General features: G+C 41.1%; 1 protein-coding gene across 3 annotated transcripts in view; it reads left to right on the top strand.

Moving 5' to 3' along the window:
• Positions 1-20085, top strand: part of KHDRBS3 (KH RNA binding domain containing, signal transduction associated 3) — a 738992-nt gene that overhangs the window by 475332 nt on the left and 243575 nt on the right. For all 3 annotated transcript variants that reach the window (XR_003854946.1, XR_003854947.1, XM_029592068.1), the window contains exon 7: positions 9490-9572. Coding sequence is in view for 1 of the 3 variants with exons in the window: in XM_029592068.1 (XP_029447928.1) it covers positions 9490-9572 (83 nt within the window). In the remaining 2 variants the exon portion in view is untranslated. The remainder of the gene's footprint in view (positions 1-9489; positions 9573-20085) is intronic.

The following is a 20085-nucleotide window of genomic DNA, read 5'->3' on the forward strand; positions in this document are numbered from 1 at the left end:
AAGTTGGGGGACAGCGTGTAGCTAGGGATTCACTCATGTGTGAGGACTACCATCCTGCTTGTCCTCGGAGAAAGCAGAGTTGTCTACATATACAGGTGTTCTCCAAGGACAGCAGGATTTTAGTTCTCACGAAACTCGCCTGCCATCTCGCAGAGTTGGGTTTCTCCTATTTGTTGATTCATATATAATTCTGTTATAAGACTGAAGACGAAGTTCTAGAAAAATTTGTCTTAAGTTTTCTGTGTTGGGGCTCCCACCTGATGATATCACCCATGTGAGAGGACCATCCTGCTCTCTTTGAAGAACACCTGTTACAGGTAAGCAACTCTGCTATATTTAAAAAAGCTGCAGCCTGTATATTCCACAGTACACTTTTACACAACGTGGGATAATGTTGTTATTTAATATACTGCACTTCAATTTAAAAAACTATTAGAGCAGATTACAATATTAATAAATAACATTGCAGTGGAAGGGGGTGCTACAGTTGCCAGAATTTTTTAATGTAGTTTTTTCAAGACTATTCTGTACAACAGTTTTAGTTCTGAAATGTTCTTCTATTGTAAACTGCAGTGATGGTCTTCATTTACATCTAGGCATTTTATTAATGCTTTTTGTATGGAGTTCAGAAGTGGGTTGCAGAAATGGCATATTTTCCCAGTGCAGTGATGGCTTGAATAATTTCTGACAGTTAACTAGTCTCTAAGCTACCTCAATTAGCTTGTTTTCCATAATAGGAAACTTAATTACAATGGAATGCATACTGTGACAAGGTTGTTTATGGAAATGCCTTTTAAATGTGTAAAGAGAAGCTTTGGGACCTTTATTTTAAAGGGATGGTGCAAAAATATTCAAATTCCTAAACCTAGTTTACTATTACAGATCTTGATTTAAATATGAGCAATAACAATTCTTGACTCTTCTGACTCTTCAGAGAATGGCTTGATAAATATTAAATATGAGCTTACATACTTTACTTGTTAAATCCTATGAGGTATTTATATTTTAGGAAAGAAAAAAATGAAATTCTTCCTTTTAAATTTCTTAGAGCAGGTGTCAGGTATAGGGCTGTTAATAGTTACAACAAATCCTGTTTTATTAGTCATAGCAGTAGTTCCAAACATGTCTCAGCCAGTCTGGTTTTCAGGATATCCATAATGGATATGAAAGAGATATATTTGCATCCACTGCCTTAGTTGTATGCAGATATTTCATGCACTTCAACAAAATAAATCTCCCAAGCATTCACAGGTCGAGGTCTACATTTTTATTTTTCTATATATTTAATATTCATGTGTCAAAATTGCCATCCAAAGTGCTAAACATTAATTTTATTTTCTTGTAACAAAATTTTAAAATTATTTTGAGCACTTTGGGTGGCATGTTTGCTACATTAATATTAAGTATATGTAAAAACTGGATTTGTGAATATAGTTCAATATAATGGAGTGAAAAAGCTCTAGCTATCCCTTTCCTATATGAGGTCTATACAGATTTTCAAGTGAATGCTTTGAAGGATTATGTTGTAGCATTTGATTGCTACTTTCCTTGGACTTAGAGAAACGGTTGGAGGTTAAAAGTATTGATCCAGAATTCAACAATGACCAGGCTTGAAAGTAGTAGTAAACAGATCCTAAAGGGGAGATCCATTCCCTGTTAATTCCCTGCTGGCAGTAAGAAGTGACATTCACCAAAATCTGCCTGACTAATAGTTGTTAATAGGCTTTTTAATGACCTTCAGAAACATATTCTAGTAGCCCCAGCAAGGATTTATTTACAGTTTATTTATACTGTATCTCAGGCTTTGTGGATAGCATCACTTGTAAGAAACTTGCAGATCTGAAAAGATTAACTAAAATTATAAGTGAAAAATAACTGAAATTACAATGTAGAGACAGAATCCAGGCTAAATGATGCTGAAAAGTTAAAAACCTTCAGCAAAGCATGAACAGTGTATCTTGTTGGATAGCACAGAGATGTCTATGGTCACTGTGACATATTCATATTAGTTCCTGAGGATATTTTAAGCTCAGGATTGTTCATGTATGTTCCATAAACATAGTTGCTTTGGTTGTGAGTTTACAAAATACAATTCTCATCATTTTGTAGCAGATGCATATATTACTGAGACACATGATGGAGGAGTAAGCTGGTTCTTGGAAAATTTGGTGAAAGTTAAATAGCTGAACAGCTAATTAGGCTATGTAGCTGCCATCTTAGCAGACAAGACAAGAAAGACTGACTAGAATATGTAGGAATGGAGGAAGAAAGAAGGAAGAAGTCCCTGATGGTGAGAAGAGCAGTGCAGGATACTTATATTACATAGAGCAGTTAGTGAGCAGATTATTTGTCAGTATACTTGTATCTTACCTATGCAAGAATGCTAGATCTCTGATAGACTAACTGTAACCTTTTTCTTTGGAGGGTCATATCCTCCAAATAATTTTTCTTAGGGGGCTGTCTTCCTCTGCCACCTGTCCTCCTCTAATATTGGTACCCCAAGGGTGAGTCCTTTCTGTGGGGAGAAGCTATTGCTTGTGGCTCAGGCAATGAGGTGAATCCCTTACCTTTGTATAGCTGTTTAGTGTGATGCTGATGCTTAGCTTGGACAAAAGGAGGACACAGGTCTGGGTGTTCTAATAATAAAAAGAGGCAGGACCATATAACCGAAACTCTAGCAGATTTATTGTTTACCCATCGAATACAGGATAAAATACAAGGCCTTATGCACCATACACAAACTAATATATGATAAAGAAGCAGACTGGCTAAACACAGCCTTACGAGTACACGTTCCACAAAAAAACCTCCGCTCAGCAAACAAAGCACTACTAACAATCCCTTCAGTAAAGTCAGCAAAATTAACCCAAGTGAGAGAAAGGGCTTTATCATTGGCTGGGCCCATACTATGGAACACGATGCCCCCTGAACTCAGATTACAGAATAATCTCAAAACTTTTAAAAAAAATTTAAAAACATGGCTCTTTAAAAAAGCCTTCACTAAAGAGTGTGGAGGGTAGAGAATGAAAGTACAGGGTAATGCAGATGAGAATGAATTTACTCAATCCTACATTTAAGAAGTAATATCTCAAAGAGATAGTAACTCAATAATATACCTGGACTTGACCAACATTACTTAAATAATGATTTTATTTATGAAATTGTAACTAAACTTTATTGGCACCTGTTAGAATGTACGATATCCTACATTTACTTACCTTAGTCTATGTGCCTATTTGTAAACCGTTGCGATGGTATATAACTTAGCGACAGTATAGAAAGGTTTTTAAATAAATAAGTTTACTGATTTCTTCAATGACCTGCATCACTGACAGAAAGCTAGAAGCAATCATTATACATATCAAGTTAAAACTCAAATGATCTCACATACATGCACACAATTGAATAACTAGCAGCATAATAATAAAAAGTTTAAAAATAAGACCCCAAAACTTACTTTCTGCCAAAATGCCAAAACATACTTGAGGTGGTGGTATGTCTTAAAATTTTTAAAATCTCACTTTCTAATACGAACATCTACCTTTCATATAAATAAAGTTTCTCAAACAATACAAAGCAGTAACACAAAAAAAATTAGCTGCGAAAAAAATCTTTTAGCCATTACTCTATCCTCGAACCCGGGGAAGGGTTCAGTCAGAGCTATCTCCACTCACTCTTCTATCTCTGATGAGATGGAGCGAGTCTGAACTATGCTAACTGTTCGGACTTCTTCAGCCTGGATTTCTCCTGACTCACTTCCGTCAAGCTCTCTTGACATGAGGCAATCATTTTCCAGTTGAACCTTAGAAGAAGCTTGATCATTTATGGCCAAATAAACTGTAAGTTGATAAGAACATAAGAACGTGCCATACTGGATCAGACCAAGGGTCCCTCAAGCCCAGTATCCTATCTCCAATAGTGGCCAATCCAGGCCATAAAAACCTGGCAAGTACCCCAAAACTAAGTCTATCCCATGTTGCTGTTGCTAGTAATAGCAGTGACTATTTTCTAAGTCAACCTAATTAATAGCAGGTAATGGACTTCTCCTCCAGGAACTTATCCAATCCTTTTCTAAACCCAGCTACACTAACTGCACTAACCACATCCCCTGGCAACAAATTCCAGCGTTTAATTGTGCGTTGAGTGAAAAAGAACTTTCTCCGATTAGTTTTAAATGTGCCACATGCTAACTTCATGGAGTGCCCTCTAGTCCTTCTGTTATCCAAAAGATTAAATAACTGATTCACATTTACCTGTTCTTAGACCTCTCATGATTTTAAACACCTCTATCATATCCCCCCTCAGCTGTCTCTTCTCCAAGCTGAACAGTCCTAACCTCTTTAGTCTTTCCTCATAGGGGAGCTGTTCCATCCCCTTTATCATTTTGGTCGCCCTTCTCTGTACCTTTTCCATCGGAGGATTATCTGACATGTGATGACTGACATCCTGTGTTTGGAGAACACCTATTGCAGATGATAAATTCTATTTCCTCCTCCTCTGTTGACTGGGTTATTTTCTCCTATGTTTTGGGCCTTTGAATAATAAACAAACATGAAATTGAAGGTTCATTGAGAACCAATTTAAATATATTTATTTAAATGTATTAATATGCTGACTTTCTAACAATTTTGAAACCGGGGTAATAAAAGAAAAGTGGATATTGATTAACTGCCTCCTTCATGAAATGTTATATAAAGCTCTGCTGAGGTCTGAGATTTATTTTATAATTTCTGGATTTGTGTCGGTGTCTTTCTGACAGTGATTTCTGGAATTGCCCATTGTATGAAATGTTCATACAAATGATGATGTAGTTATTACATAATATTCCATAAAACATCATCTACCCTGAATCAGGTTGGGGTAGATTTAAACATGGCTCTTATATTGTTGCCATATACAAGCAAGTACAGTGTCTCTATTAAGACTTCTCCATGAGCTTCCTGAATATAAGGGATGCACTTTACCTTATTTATCTTTGGTTAAGAAGCTGGGGCAGCTCAATTTTCAAAGGAATCCAAGTGCCTAATCATGGAGTTAGATGCCTAGATCCCAGTGTGTGAAAATTATCCTGGGCAAAGCAGCTACATACTGCTATTTAATTTTACAACTTTGCTATATTCTACAGCAGGGGTTCCAAACCTTTTTGGGAATTGCTTTAATTTTTATATGCAGTTAAATGCCATACAGAAAACTGATTGATATAATAAATGTGATTTGGTAATGTTGGCCATTCATGGCTTAGGAAACGGCCAAAAGGAATAAGGAGGCAGACTCTGGCTGTTTCCTTAGGTGCAAATTTATTTACAGCGTAAAACAAAGCAGAAAGAAAATCGCTCACCTTGTAGTGTTTGGGTACAAACAAACTGAACCATAGCTGGTCTTTGCATACGCTGGGTTCCTGTCTGCTTCCCTGGGCTTCCATAACCCTTCCTGGCCCTGACTCCCTATAGTATGGTGAAGAGAGCTTTCCTTCATCCAGAATCTCTTGTGGGTCTAATCCTCAAGGAGGACCAGGTGGGATAGCTGTGGCTGGTCCTTTAAGGTGGTTTGAAGGAGTTTCCTATACATTCCTCATGGTGCATTCCAGAATCATTTCTAATGTACTGTATAAATCTTAGTATTAAATAAAGAATGGCTTCTAAGTTGTGCTCTTCTTCCTGCTCTCCCCTGCCCCATGGTTCCTTCATAAGTGCTTCAACTCTCATCCACCATCATGGCCCCTTCTCAAGTGCCTTCGCTTTTGCCATGTTAAGAATATAAGAACATAAGAAATTGCCATGCTGGGTCAGACCAAGGGTCCATCAAGCCCAGCATCCTGTTTCCAACAGAGGCCAAAATCAGGCCACAAGAACCTGGCAATTACCCAAACACTAAGAAGAACCCATGCTACTGATGCAATTAATAGCAGTGGCTATTCCATAAGTATAATTGATTAATAGCCATTAATGGACTTCTCCTCCAAGAACTTATCCAAACCTTTTCTGAACCCAGCTACACTAACTGCACTTAACCACATCCTCTGGCAACAAATTCCAGAGCTTTATTGTGCGTTGAGTGAAAAAGAATTTTCTCCGATTAGTCTAAATGTGCTACTTGCTAACTTCATGGAATGCCCCCTTGTCCTTCTATTATTCGAAAGTGTAAATAACCGAGTCACATCTACTCATTCAAGACCTCTCATGATCTTAAAGACCGCTATCATATCCCCCCTCAGTCGTCTCTTCTCCAAGCTGAACAGCCCTAACCTCTTCAGCCTTTCCTCATAGGGGAGCTGTTCCATCCCCTTTATCATTTTGGTTGCCCTTCTCTGTACCTTCTCCATCGCAACTATATCTTTTTTGAGATGCGGCGACCAGAATTGTACACAGTATTCAAGGTGCGGTCTGACCACGGAGCGATACAGAGGCATTATGACATTTTCCGTTCTATTAACCATTCCCTTCATAATAATTCCTAACATTCTATTTGCTTTTTTGATTACTGCAGCACACTGAGCCAACAATTTTAAAGTATTATCCACTATGATGCCTAGATCTTTTTCCTGGGTGGTAGCTCCTAATATGGAACCTAACATTGTATAACTACAGCAAGGGTTATTTTTCCCTATATGCAACAGCTTGCACTTGTCCACATTAAATTTCATCTGCCATTTGGATGCCCAATCTTCCAGTCTTGCAAGGTCCTCCTGTAATGTATCACAGTCTGCTTGTGATTTAACTACTCTGAATAATTTTGTATCATCCGCAAATTTGATAACCTCACTCGTCGTATTCCTTTCCAGATCATTTATATATATATATATATATATATATATATATATATATATTGAAAAGCACCAGTCCAAGTACAGATCCCTGAGGCACTCCACTGTTTACACTTTTCCACTGAGAAAATTGACCATTTAATCCTACTCTCTGTTTCCTGTCTTTTAACCAGTTTGTAATCCACGAAAGGACATCGCCTCCTATCGCATGACTTTTTAGTTTTCGTAGAAGCCTCTTATGAGGGACTTTGTCAAACGCCTTCTGAAAATCCAAATACACTACATCTACCGGTTCACCTTTATCCACATGTTTATTAACCCCTTCAAAAAAATGAAGCAGATTTGTTAGGCAAGAATTCCCTTGGGTAAATCATGTTGACTGTGTCCCATTAAATCATGTCTTTCTATATGCTCTACGATTTTGATCTTGAGAATAGTTTCCACTATTTTTCCCGGCACTGAAGTCAGGCTCACTGGTCTATAGTTACCCGGATCTCCCCTGGAGCCTTTTTTAAATATTGGGGTTACATTGGCCACCCTCCAGTCTTCAGGTACAATGGATGATTTTAATGATAGGTTACAAATTTTAACTAATAGATCAGAAATTTCATTTTTGAGTTCCTTCAAAACCCTAGGATGCATACCATCCGGTCCAGGTGATGTGCTACTCTTTAGTTTGTCAATCTGGCCTACTACATCTTCTAGGTTCACAGTGATTTCGTTCAGTTCGTCTGACTCATCGCCCCTGAAAACCATCTCTGGAACTGGTATCTCCCCAACATCCTCATTGCCCCTGGCCCCTTCCTGAGTTCTCATTGCCCATGGCCCCTTCCTGAGTTCTCTCCCCTTTCTCCCCAGCAGCCTTTTCTCTGATTCTTTCCTACTCTCCCCCATGACCTCTTACTAATTGCCTACGCTCCTGCCCTACTTACAACCACCTATGGCCTCTTCTTTAATACCTTCCATCTTTTCCCACATGTAGCCACTTCCCTGATCCTCCCTTTCAAGACCACTTCCGAGTGCTTTCCTCCCTGTGCAATTCCTCCCTCCTGCCCTTCCTCTATGTCCTTTTCTGAGTGCTGTCCTTTCTCTAGTGGCTTCCCTGCTTCTTTCCCCTACCCCATGACTCTTATTGGGTGACTTCCCTTTTTTCCTCTTCCTTGGTTCTCTCCCTCCTACTGTCCTCTTATGATAACATCTCATATGTTCTCCCGCCTATTGTCCTCCCTCTTGCCCCTTTCTGAATGCTTTTACTCCTGTGTTCTCCCTCTTGCCTTCTCCTCCCTGTGGCCCCTTCCCTCTGTCCTCCACCATGGCTATACTGTTCCCTTAACGCAGCTTTTCTCCCTCTATCAGGCCAGCAGAACAGTCAAAGCATATATAGCAGAAGCAAAAAATTCTCCTCAAGGATATTGCCCCACCACAACTGGTCATGTGAAGCAGTTGTGGGTGAAGGTGCTGGTGGCAGTGTGCTTCCCTTCCTCCTCAAGATGGCAATTAGATATATCCTTTCCCACCTCCTTTCTGTGCTGGTGTGGACTTCTTGAAATTGCAATCTTCCTCTTCTCCTCTCAGCATAGATCAAGCAGTAGAAATAGGCTGGGGGTAACCAACTCAGATACACAAGAGCCACAAACAGGTCTTGTTTATAGGATATCCACAGTGATTATGCATGAGATAGATTTGCATGCACTGCCTCCATTGAAAGTCAGTGCTTATCAAGTATAACTGTACAAGTGTCTTTGATACATTGGATTTAGATGAAAGAGCTTCATTTTATTATGATTGCTTTATTGTAACCCGCCCCGAATGCTGGAGGGCGTAGGCAATAAGTCTCTTTAAATAAATAATTAAATAGATAAATCTATTGCTTGCATATTCATTGTGGTTATTTTGAAAACATTTTGCCTATTTGGGGCTCTCGAGGACCAGATTTGGCCATCTATGGAACAGGCAGTAGCAGGCTTAGAGCTGAGCTCCTCAAAGGTGAGGTCAGCTTGGTCTTTTACAGCAGTTGCACGTTCATTGCCTCCCTTCTGGCAGACCCCAGGTTGGGAGTCACTGTACTTCAGCTTTTAAAGTAGACATTCTCAAGAGTGTATTTAGATTGGAGTAGTAAGTTATGTTTGTGTTAAAATTCAAAATTCTTTTTTAACACCCTGTATCCTATCTACAGAAAGTTGAGGCAAATTATGCAGATTCTTTTGTATAGACGTACCCACATTCCTTGCCGATTGCCCTCCTGCAGAAAACTGTCCTCATAGAGGGTAATTTTGTAAACATCAGTTAGCTAGCAAATATGCACGTACCCATTTTTAAAGCGGACTTGAGTGCATAAATCCATTTTGGAAATTATACTGACAAAATTAAACACATGCAGTTACCCCTATACTTAACTGCACGTAGTTTTGCTGAGAGAATGTTCAAATACTTTTATTAAAATCAAAATGTGTGTAAACCCCATCCCCACTCAGCCTCCACTTCCTGGAATTCCTCTCCCATATGCACATAAAAGTATGCAAATACATTATATATGTGTGTGTGTAATTTTATTTACATATCGGTTACCTGCAGAAGTCCCTATTGAAAATTGCCCTCATAGTGTCTATCATGGATAAGTCTGTTGCTGCACTAAATTGAAAAATGCAACCTATCAGTCAACAAGTTTCTCAATTTCAGGATCCTTTTTTGTAACTACTATTAAATTTTTCATTTCTTTTTTTCAGGACTATGATGATGGATATGGCACAGCTTATGATGAGCAAAGTTATGATTCTTATGATAACAGCTATAACACCCATTCACGAAGGTGAGATGAAAAACTGTCATTTTTTAAGTGAAATGAATACAAATAGATACTAGATAGTTATTCTGTGACTTAAGAATTTGATTAGTTCCAATACTATTCTTTGAAGACAAGCTGGCTCACCCACTGAAACAATTGGCCATGTAACTCTGCATTGGCTTTAGACAGCATTCTCTGGAAAATCTGACTTTTCACTGCTCACATCTGGTTGTTTCCATGCTGGAGTGGCCTATAACTCTTCTCATTTCCTCTGTCCTCCTTGCCCGACAGGCTCTTTTGCCTAACCTCTCTTACTAGCATCCCCTACTTAGCACTTGCCTAAGTTTTTTCATTTCTTCATTTTACTGCCTTAATGATTCCACATACATTTATTTTAATTGGGCCGGGCCAGGCCAGCAGGTCACCCAGACACATTTTTTTTAGCTCTGTTAATTTTCCTTTTATAGACAAAACAATGGGATTGAATTAGCACAAGTTTGAAATTTGTGAGCAGTAGCACCAATCATTGGCTATTGTTCATTTGTGCATCTTTCATACACCTTCATAATTCAATCTATTTAAGTAGAGAGTATATCTTGCATTTACTTTCCTTATGTTTGGATCCAAAATGGATGAGCAACTCTGACGTCTGCTTTTAAGGTGTTTGGGACATTTAAATGTATTTATTTCTAAAATGTATATGCTTGCCTATGCTCAGTTGTATTTTTTTTATTTTGACTCTTTGTTTTGTTGTACACTGCTACCGATAACCTTTAGAAGGATGGAGAGGTGGTATGAATGAGTAAATACATGAATGTGATTGTCCAGGGAGGGCAGAAGATGAAGCTGTGATGCAGTCTTCTAGAATGGAACTAAAATTATAAACCGTGTAGGAAGAATCACGCTACCACTGATCTTACCATGATCCACATTCTCTCACTATATAAAGCTCAAAGCTTTTTAAATTGCTTTTAGGCTTTTAGACTGTCCAATTTAGATAAAAGTACTCCTGGTATACTCACAGCCAGGTGACAATCTCAACCACACATAGGATCATATATTGGACCTGTGGTAACAAACACAAAAAGGGGTTAAATTAGCACAAATCTTTTTTTTCAGATTGAGAATTTTCTTGTTTGATTTTGTGTCATCCGTGTTTCCCATGTCCAAGAAACAGATCAGTGTTTTTAAGTTCAATCGGAAGTGTAACCAGAATGTGTCCATTTCTGATCATCCCAAAGTTTGCTACATGTTTCTGGGACAAACATAGAAATGACGGCAGAAGAAGACCAAACGGCCCATCCAGTCTGCCCAGCAAGCTTCACACATTTTTTTTCTCATACTTATCTGTTTCTCTTAGCTCTTTGGTTCTATTTCCCTTCCACCCCCACCATTAATGTAGAGAGCAGTGATGGAGCTGCATCCAAGTGAAATATCAAGCTTGATTAGTTAGGGGTAATAACCGCCGCAATAAGCAAGCTACACCCATGCTTATTTGTTTTACCCAGACTGTTATTCAGCCCTTATTGGTTGTTTTTCTTCTCCCCTGCCGTTGAAGCAGAGAGCTATGCTGGATATGCGTGAAGTATCAGTTTTTTTTCTCCCCTGCTGTTGAAGCAGAGAGCTATGCTGGATATGCTTGAAGTATCAGTTTTTCTTCTCCCCTGCCGTTGAAGCAGAGAGCTATGCTGGATATGCATTGAAAGTGAAGTATCAGGCTTATTTGGTTTGGGGTAGTAACCGCCGTAACAAGCCAGCTACTCCCCGCTTTGTGAGTGCAAATCCTTTTTTCCACAGTTCCTCTTGCTGTTGAAGCTTAGAGCAATGTTGGAGTCACAGTAACCATGTGTATGTTTATTGAATAAGGGTATTATCTCCAGGCAGTAGCCGTCATTCTGGTGAGCCACCCCCTCTTCATTGACGGCCTCTTGACTTTATGAATCCACAGTGTTTATCCCACGCCCCTTTGAAGTCCTTCACAGTTCTGGTCTTCACTACTTCCTCTGGAAGGGCATTCCAGGCATCTACCACCCTCTCCGTGAAGAAATACTTCCTGACATTGGTTCTGAATCTTCCTCCCTGGAGCTTCAAATCGTGACCCCTGGTTCTGCTGATTTTTTTCCTACGGAAAAGGTTTGTCGTTGTCTTTGGATCATTAAAACCTTTCAAGTATCTGAAACTCTGTATCATATCACCTCTGCTCCTCCTTTCCTCCAGGGTGTACATATTTAGATTCTTCAATCTCTCCTCATAAGTCATTTGATGAAGACCTTCCACCTTTTTGGTCGCCCTTCTCTGGACAGCCTCCATCTTGTCTCTGTCTCTTCGGAGATACGGTCTCCAGAACTGAACACAATACTCCAGGTGAGGTCTCACCAAGGACCTGTACAAGGGGATAATCACTTCCCTTTTCTTACTCGATATTCCTCTCTCTATGCAGCCCAGCATTCTTCTGGCTTTAGCTATCGCCTTGTCACATTGTTTCGCCGACTTCAGATCATTAGACACCATCACCCCAAGGTCTCTCTCCTGCTCTGTGCACATCAGCCTTTCTCCCCCCATCGAATACAGTTCATTCGGATTTCCACTCTCCATATGCATGACTCTGCACTTCTTGGCATTGAATCTCAGCTGCCATATCTTCGACCACTCTTCCAGCTTCCTTAAATCCTGTCTCATTCTCTCCACTCCTTCCGGCGTGTCCACTCTGTTGCAGATCTTAGTGTCATCCGCAAAAAGACATACCTTACCTTCTATCCCTTCCGCAATGTCGCTCACAAAGATATTGAAAAGGACCGGTCCCAACACCTATCCCTGCGGTACACCGCTTAAAACCGCTCTCTCTTCAGAGAGAGTTCCATTTACCATCACACATTGTCTTCTGTCCGTCAACCAGTTTGCAATCCAGGCCACCACCTCGGCACTCACTCCTAAGCTTCTCATTTTATTCACCAGTCTCCTGTGCGGGACAGTGTCAAAAGCTTTGCTGAAATCCAAGTAGATGACATCGAGCGCTCTTCCTTGATCCAATTCCTTGGTTACCCAGTCAGAAAAGTCAATCAGATTTGTCTGACAGGATCTTCCAATGTTGAATCCATGCTGCCTCTGGTCCAGCAATTGTAGATTGTAGATAGTTCACTATTCTCTCTTTCAACAGTGACTCCATTACTTTTCCCACCACTGAAGTGAGGCTAACTGGTCTGTAGTTACCAGCCTCTTCTCTGTTCCCACTCTTGTGAAGCGGGACCACCACCGCTCTCCTCCAATCACTCGGCACCACTCCCGTTTCTAGGGATCTATTGAACAGGTCACACAGTGGACCCGCCAGCACATCTCTAGCTCCCTCAGTATTCTGGGATGAACTTCATCAGGCCCCATGGCTTTGTCCACTTTCAGTTTCACCAGCTCTTCCCATACATTTTCTACTGTAAATGGAGTTACATCTACTCCATTCCCCTCCAGTTTCTTGTTAACTAGTGATGGTCCTTCTCCAGGGTCCTCTTTAGTGAACACAGAACTGAAGTATTAATTTAATATTTCTGCCATTTCTTCGTCTCTCTCCACACATTGATCCTTTCCACCTTTCAATTTCAATATACCACTTTGAACTTTTCACTGATGTATCTGAAAAATGTTTTGTTACCACACTCTTATCTCCTTGGCAATCCTCTCTTCCGCTTGACTTTTTGCCATCTTGATTAATTTCTTTGTCTCCCTCAGTTCTACCAGATATTCTTCTTTGTGCTCCTCCTTTTGGGATCTTTTATATTTCTTGAACACTGTTCTTTTAGCCTTTATTTTGTCAGCCACCTCCTTTGAGAACCAGATAGGCTTCATTTTTCTTTTGCTTTTCTTTACTTTTCTAACATATAGATTAGTTGCCTTGGTAATTGCTCCTTTTAGATTGGTCCACTGTTGATCCACATCTCTCTCTTTCTCCCAGCCTTTTAGTTCTTCCTCCAGGTACTTCCCCATTTCATCAAAGTCTGTGTTTTTGAACAGCAAAACTTGGGTTTTTGTGCTTCTTTTCCGTGTCCTTTTTGTGATATTAAACCATACCTTTTGATGATCACTGGTGCTGAGGTGGGCACCCACCTGGACATCTGAGACATTATCTCCATTAGTGAGCACTAAGTCGAGTATAGCTCCTTCTCTCGTGGGTTCCATTACCATTTGTTTGAACAAAGCTACTTGCAGGGCATCTACTATTTCTCTACTATTATTAGATTCTGCAGATGGGATTCTCCAGTCTACATCTGGCATATTAAAGTCTTCAACGATCACCACTTCTCCTTTCTTTCCTATCCTGTGGATGTCTTCAACCAGATCTCTGTCCAGCTCTTCCTTTTGGTTTGGAGGCCTGTAAACCACTCCAATAAAAATGGATGCCCCATCTTTTTTTAAGTCGGCCCATAGAGATTCTTCATTGCCCCATCTTCCTTGCAGCTCAGATGCTTGGATATAGTTTCTGACATAAAGAGCCACTCCTCCCCCTTTCCTATCCTCTCTGTCCTTCCTTAACAAGTTATAGCCTGGTATTGCCGTATCCCAGTCATGAGATTCCGTAAACCACGTTTCCGTGACAGCAACAATGTTCAAGTCCGCCTCCACCATTAGGGCTTGCAGATCTGGGATTTTATTACCCAAACTATGAGCATTTGTGCTCATAGCTTTCCAGCTTTCTTCGTTCAGGTTACTGCTGTTCCTGGACTCCTTTTGTGACCTATTTAGTTGAGTTTTGTTATCCACTTTTTTCTTTGCATTTGTGCAAGGGAAGAGATTTAGTGTCTCTGACAGTCATCCATCACTGTGAGCTTTTTTCTTTGGGTTTCTGATCTGGAATTTCTGTATGCATTGGGTTTTTTCTCTCTTTTCCGATAACACTTCAATCTTTTTCTCAAGGACTTCTTCAGAATTTAATACAGAGAAGGCCAGTTCTGGAGTAGGTTTTCATCGGTAATGATTCAGATGGACTGAACCAAATCACAGTAAACCTAGAAATGTGGTAGGCCTGATTGACAAACTGAAGCTTAGTAAATCACCTGGACCGGATGGTATACACCCCAGGGTTATGAAGGAACTAAAAAAATGAAATTTCAGACCTATTAGTAAAAATTTGTAACCTATCATTAAAATCATCCATTGTATCTGAAGACTGGAGGGTGGCTAATGTAACCCCAATATTTAAAAAGGGCTTCAGGGGCGATCCGGGAAACTACAGATTGGTTAGCCTGATTTCAGTGCCAGGAAAAGTAGTAGAAAGTGTTCTAAAGGTCAAAATCACAGAACATATAGAAAGTCATGGTTTAATGGAACAAAGTCAGCATGGCTTTACCCAAGTCAAGTCTTGCTTCATAAATCTGCTTCACGTTTTTGAAGGGGTTAATAAACATGTAGATAAATAGTAAATTATGTCAGAACATATTTAATCTTAAGAGTTATGTAATGCAAGTTTATCTTTATATTTTGTTTCTTGATTAATCTGTTAAAATATACCATGTTATAATGTACCATGTCTCCAAAAGGCTTGCCTTCGGACAGCTCGTTGTATGTAAACCAGTGTGATATTTCTAATATCAGTATAGAAAAATAAATAAAGGTGAACCGGTAGATGTAGTGTATTTGGATTTTCACAAGGCATTTGTCAAAGTTCCTCATGAGAGGCTTCTAGGAAAAGTAAAAAGTCATGGGATAGGTGGCAATGTCCTTTCGTGGATTACAAACTGGTTAAAAGACAGGAAACAGAGAATTAAATGGACAATTTTCGCAGTAGAGGGGGGTGGGCAGTGGAGTGCCTCAGGGATCTGTACTGGGACCCATGCCTTTCAATATATTTATTAATGATCTGGAAAGGAATACAACGAAAAAGGTAATCAAATTTGTAGATGATACAAAATTATTCCGAGTAGTTAAATCACAAGCAGACTGTGATAAATTGCAGGAGGACCTTGTGAGACTGGAAAATTGGGCATTCAAAATGCAGATGAAATGTAATGTGGATAAGTGCAAGGTGATACATTTAGGGGAAAAAAACCCATGCTATAGTTATACGATGTTAGGTTCCATATTAGGAGCTACCATCTAGGAAAGACATCTTGGCGACATAGTGTATAATACATTGAAATTGGTCAGTGTGCTGCGGCAGTCGCAAAAGCAAACAGAATGTTAGGAATTTTTAGGAAGGGAATGGTAAATAAAACGGAAAATGTCATAGTGCCTCTGTATCGCTCCATGGTGAAACCACACCTTGAATACTGTGTACAATTCTGGTTGCCGCATCTCAACAAAGTTTTAGTTGCGATAGAGAAGGTACAGAGAAGGGCAACCAAAATGATAAAGGGAATGGAATAGCTCCTCTATAAGGAAAGACTAAAGAGGTTAGGACTGTTCAGCTTGGAGAAGAGACAGCTGAGGGGGGATATGATAGAGGTATAGGTAAATGTGAATCTGTTATTTACTCTTTCGGATAATAGAAGGACCAGTGGGCACTCCATGAAGTTAGCATGTAACACATTTAAAAATAATAGGAGAAAGTTCTTTTTTCACTCAATGCACAATTAAACTCTGGAATTTGTTGCCAGGGGATGTGGTTAGTGCAGTTTAGTGTAGCTGGGTTTAAAAAAGGTTTGGATAAGTTCTTGGAGGAGGTCCATTATCTGCTATTAATCAAGTTGACTTAGAAAATAACCACTACTAATACTAGCATCAGTTGCATGGGATAGACTTAGTTTTTGGGTACTTGCCAGGTACTTATAGCCTGGATTGGCCACTGTTGGAGACAGGATGCTGGGCTTGATGGACCCTTAGTCTGACCCAATATGGCATGTTCTTGTGAGGTCAGGAATGCTGGGCAGGGATATGAGTGTGAGCGGATGATTGAAAGGGAGTAATTGGGAAAAATTGAAGGATGAAGGAGGATTGCTAGGGGAGTGATGGGGTGCAAGAGCCATATGTCAGTTTTTGGAATGTGCATTTATTCTGTCTTTGTATTTTGCTTAGTGTAGGAGGATATGTACTTCTGTTACTAGCTCTCCAGTTTTGCACTACATGCAGCGTGGCTTTTGGCAGTTTCTATTTCAGTTTTTGTCTCTATATCTGTAATTTGTGGTCTTATATTCTGTATTTGGTGACGATCTGATCTGTGTGTGTGACTTGAGGTGAAGTGTTTTACTAGTAAGCAGGGATTCGTATCAATCTTCTTTGTTGCATTCTGAAATTTAAAGTACTGCAAGAGAATGGTCCAGAATATTTAAAATCATTGTTATTCCATACCCCAGGTCGAGCCTTATGTTCCTCTGATAGACAGCACCTTGTGATTCCTTCTCTTAAAAATTACCACTTGAAGACCACTCAGAACCAAGTCGCTTTCTTTGCTGGTCCACAAATTTGGAATGCATTATCGTTAGGAAACAGATTTGTTAAAGTTTAAGAAGAAATTGAAACCTTGTTTTATAGATTCTTCACTTCTGGGAAATGATATAGGCTTTTGAGTCATGGTTTTTGTCTTTTAATTGTCAATTTTAATTTTTTATTTAATGATATGATATGTATTTCACTGTTTGTTTCATTTCCACTCTGAATGATTTTATTGCAAAGATACAGTTGCACTGGATAAACTACAAAGAAGGACTGCCAAAATGATAAAGGGCATGGGACAGTTCCCCTATAAGGAAAGGCTAAACAGGTTTGGGCTGTTTAACTCAGAGGCGGAAGATCCGATTTGCTTGTTCCTGATTCAGGGTCTGTTTGTGGGGCAGGAAGATTAGACCACTTTCACCATCTCGGCAAGATACATGGCTAGTAGCAGTATGCCCTGAGACCGAGCCCATAACCAAATCTGAACTACTTCTGTACCTCGCTGCTTGTTGATTTACCATATCGCCACTTGGTTGTCAGACTGGATCAAGACAACTTTGTTGAATAGGCGATCCCTGAAGGGCCAACGCGCATAATGTTTCGCTCGAAGTTCCAAAAGGTTGATCTGGCATTGAACTTCCTGAGCAGACCATAGACCCTGCGTGCGAAGCCCCGCCACATGGGCACCCCAACCCAGGGTGGACACATCTGTGTCAAGCACAACTTGGGTAGAGGGACACTGAAACGTAACCCTTTCTTCCAAATTGGATAGGCTTTTCCACCAAGACAAGGAAGTCCAGAGAGCCGGAGTAATATGGATGTGTACATGGAGGTCCTGGGTGGCCTGCTGCCATTGGGACCACAATGTCAGGTGAGCTCTGTGCATATGTAAGCGAGCCAGGGGAGTAACATGAACAGTTGGAGCCATGTGACCCAGGAGTCAGAGCAAGTGGCGGGCTGAGACCTGCCGGCTCCAGTGAACCACTCTCGCAAGAGATGTTTCTCTGATCCAATGCCACACGCCAATTTATTTATTCCCCGCTGCTAAATTTTCTTGATCGGGCTCCTTCCGCCCAGCTATTAGACTCGCCATTAACTATGGAATATGTTTATCATTAGTTTATTTGTTAATTGTCCTTAATTTGTTCTTAATTTATTCTTAATTTTATATTTTATGTACACCTGAATTCTTGTTGACTGTAAAGCTTGTTGCTGATTTATTGTTTATTGTAAACCGAGGTGATGTTATTAACGTGCCGCGGTATATAAAAAATCTCTAAATAAATAAATATATAAATGCCAGTGCGAGCGCCCGATCTCAAGGAAGATAGACTCTAGCCTGAGCCGTATCCAACCAGGCGCCGATAATGCTCAAGTGAGGCGATGGAGTAAGATGGGACTTCAGGTAGTTGATGACAAACGACAAACCTTAGGGACTCCAACACCTGAATGGTCAAGTGCAGGAACCGAAGTGCTCCCGCTTGGGTGCCATTCTTGACCAGTCATTTGTCCAAGTAGGGGAACACCTGCACCCCTAGACGGCGGAGGTGTGCACTCACTACTGCTATCCACTTGGTGAAGATACGTGGGGCCGAGGCAAGGCTGAACGGCAACACCCTGTACTGAAAATGTCTTTCGTCCACAACGAACCAGAGATATTTCCTGTGATCGGGGAAGATCTCGATGTGGGCGTGTGTGTCTTTCAGATCGAGGGAGCAAAGCCAGTCCCCTCTTTGCAGGAGGGGAATCAGGGTGCCCAGAGAGACCATTTTAAACGTTTCTCTTCTTAGAAACATGTTCAAGGCTTTCAGGTCCAAAATAGAGTGGAGTCCCCCTGTTCTCTTTGGAATCAGGAAATAGCAAGAGTAGAACCCCTGCCCTTGCTGCCACAGCGGAACGGGTTCAACTGTTCTGTCTGTTACTAGAGCGGAGAGTTCCGTCGAGAGTATTTCCTTATGCGAGGACAGAGCCCAAGAGGGCACAGAGGAGAGTCCAAAGAAACACCTAGGAAGTTCAATAAATACCCTCGACCAGCGATGGACAGGACCCACTGGTCTGAGGTGACACTGGGCCAGCTGTCCACGAAGAACCGTAGCCGGCCTCCAACCGGAGGGCCCAGTGTCTGGGATACAGCCGATTAGCTTATCTCCCCCCAGCCAGTCAAAACTCTGAGCGAAGTTCAGCTGGGGTGCCGGCTGAGGCCTGGGTGTCCGTTGCTATCTGTGGTGGCCCCTAGAGCCCACATGCTGAGAATGGGTGCGATAGGCAAGAGCATAATACTTCCTCCAGTGATAAAAGAACCTCCTTGGGCCCTGCTGCGAGGATTTCCTGGCAGTGGACAAGGGGGTCTGATATACTGGCAGAGAGATGCTGAAGGGTCTCATGGTGATCCTTCAACTGATCTACAGCATCCCCCTCACCTTATTACCATAGAGGTTCTCACCAGTTCACAGAAGGTCTGCGAGCTTCCTCTGGACCTCCAACTGGAGATCAGAGGTCCGGAGACAGGCCATCCTGCAGGCACCAATGCCCGCTGCTGCCACCCAAGCTGCCATTTCAAACACGTAGTAGGTGAAGCGCACCTCGTGTTTGCCACATTCCAGGCCCTGCTGGACAATTGCCAACAAAGCATCCTGCTGCTGTTGGGGCAAGCGCTTGGAGAATTCCTGGACCTGTTTCCAGAGGGTTCCTCTAGTATTGCATCATGTACAACTTTTAGGAAGCAATATGGGCGATCAACATGGCACCCTGAAATACCTTCCTACCCAGCGTATCCAGTGCTCTATGCTCCTGACCCGGAGGGGCAGAGGCATGGGTGCGGGAATGCTTGGCCTTTTTGAGGGCAGACTCCACTATGACTGACTGATGAGGGAGTTGACACCTACCAAATGCCAAGGCATGCTGCACTAAATAAACATCTGCCTTTCAGTTCACTGGGGGCACGGAGATGGGATGTAACTCCTTGAAGATCTCATGGACGGGAACAGTCACCACCTCCTTCCAGTCATTGAGAAACTGGAGAACCTCCAGCATCTTATGCCTGGCATCCTCTTCCATCAGAAGCTGAAACAGAATGGTTTCTGCCATGGCCTGGACAAACTTTGCAAAGGTCAGGTCCTCTGGCGGAGACAAATGCTGCTCCTCAAAAGGAGCCAGATCTGAGGGAAGATTCCCCTAGTCA

The sequence above is a fragment of the Rhinatrema bivittatum genome, chromosome 2, assembly GCF_901001135.1.
Source record: "Rhinatrema bivittatum chromosome 2, aRhiBiv1.1, whole genome shotgun sequence".
In the NCBI taxonomy this organism is placed as follows: Eukaryota; Metazoa; Chordata; class Amphibia; order Gymnophiona; family Rhinatrematidae; genus Rhinatrema; species Rhinatrema bivittatum.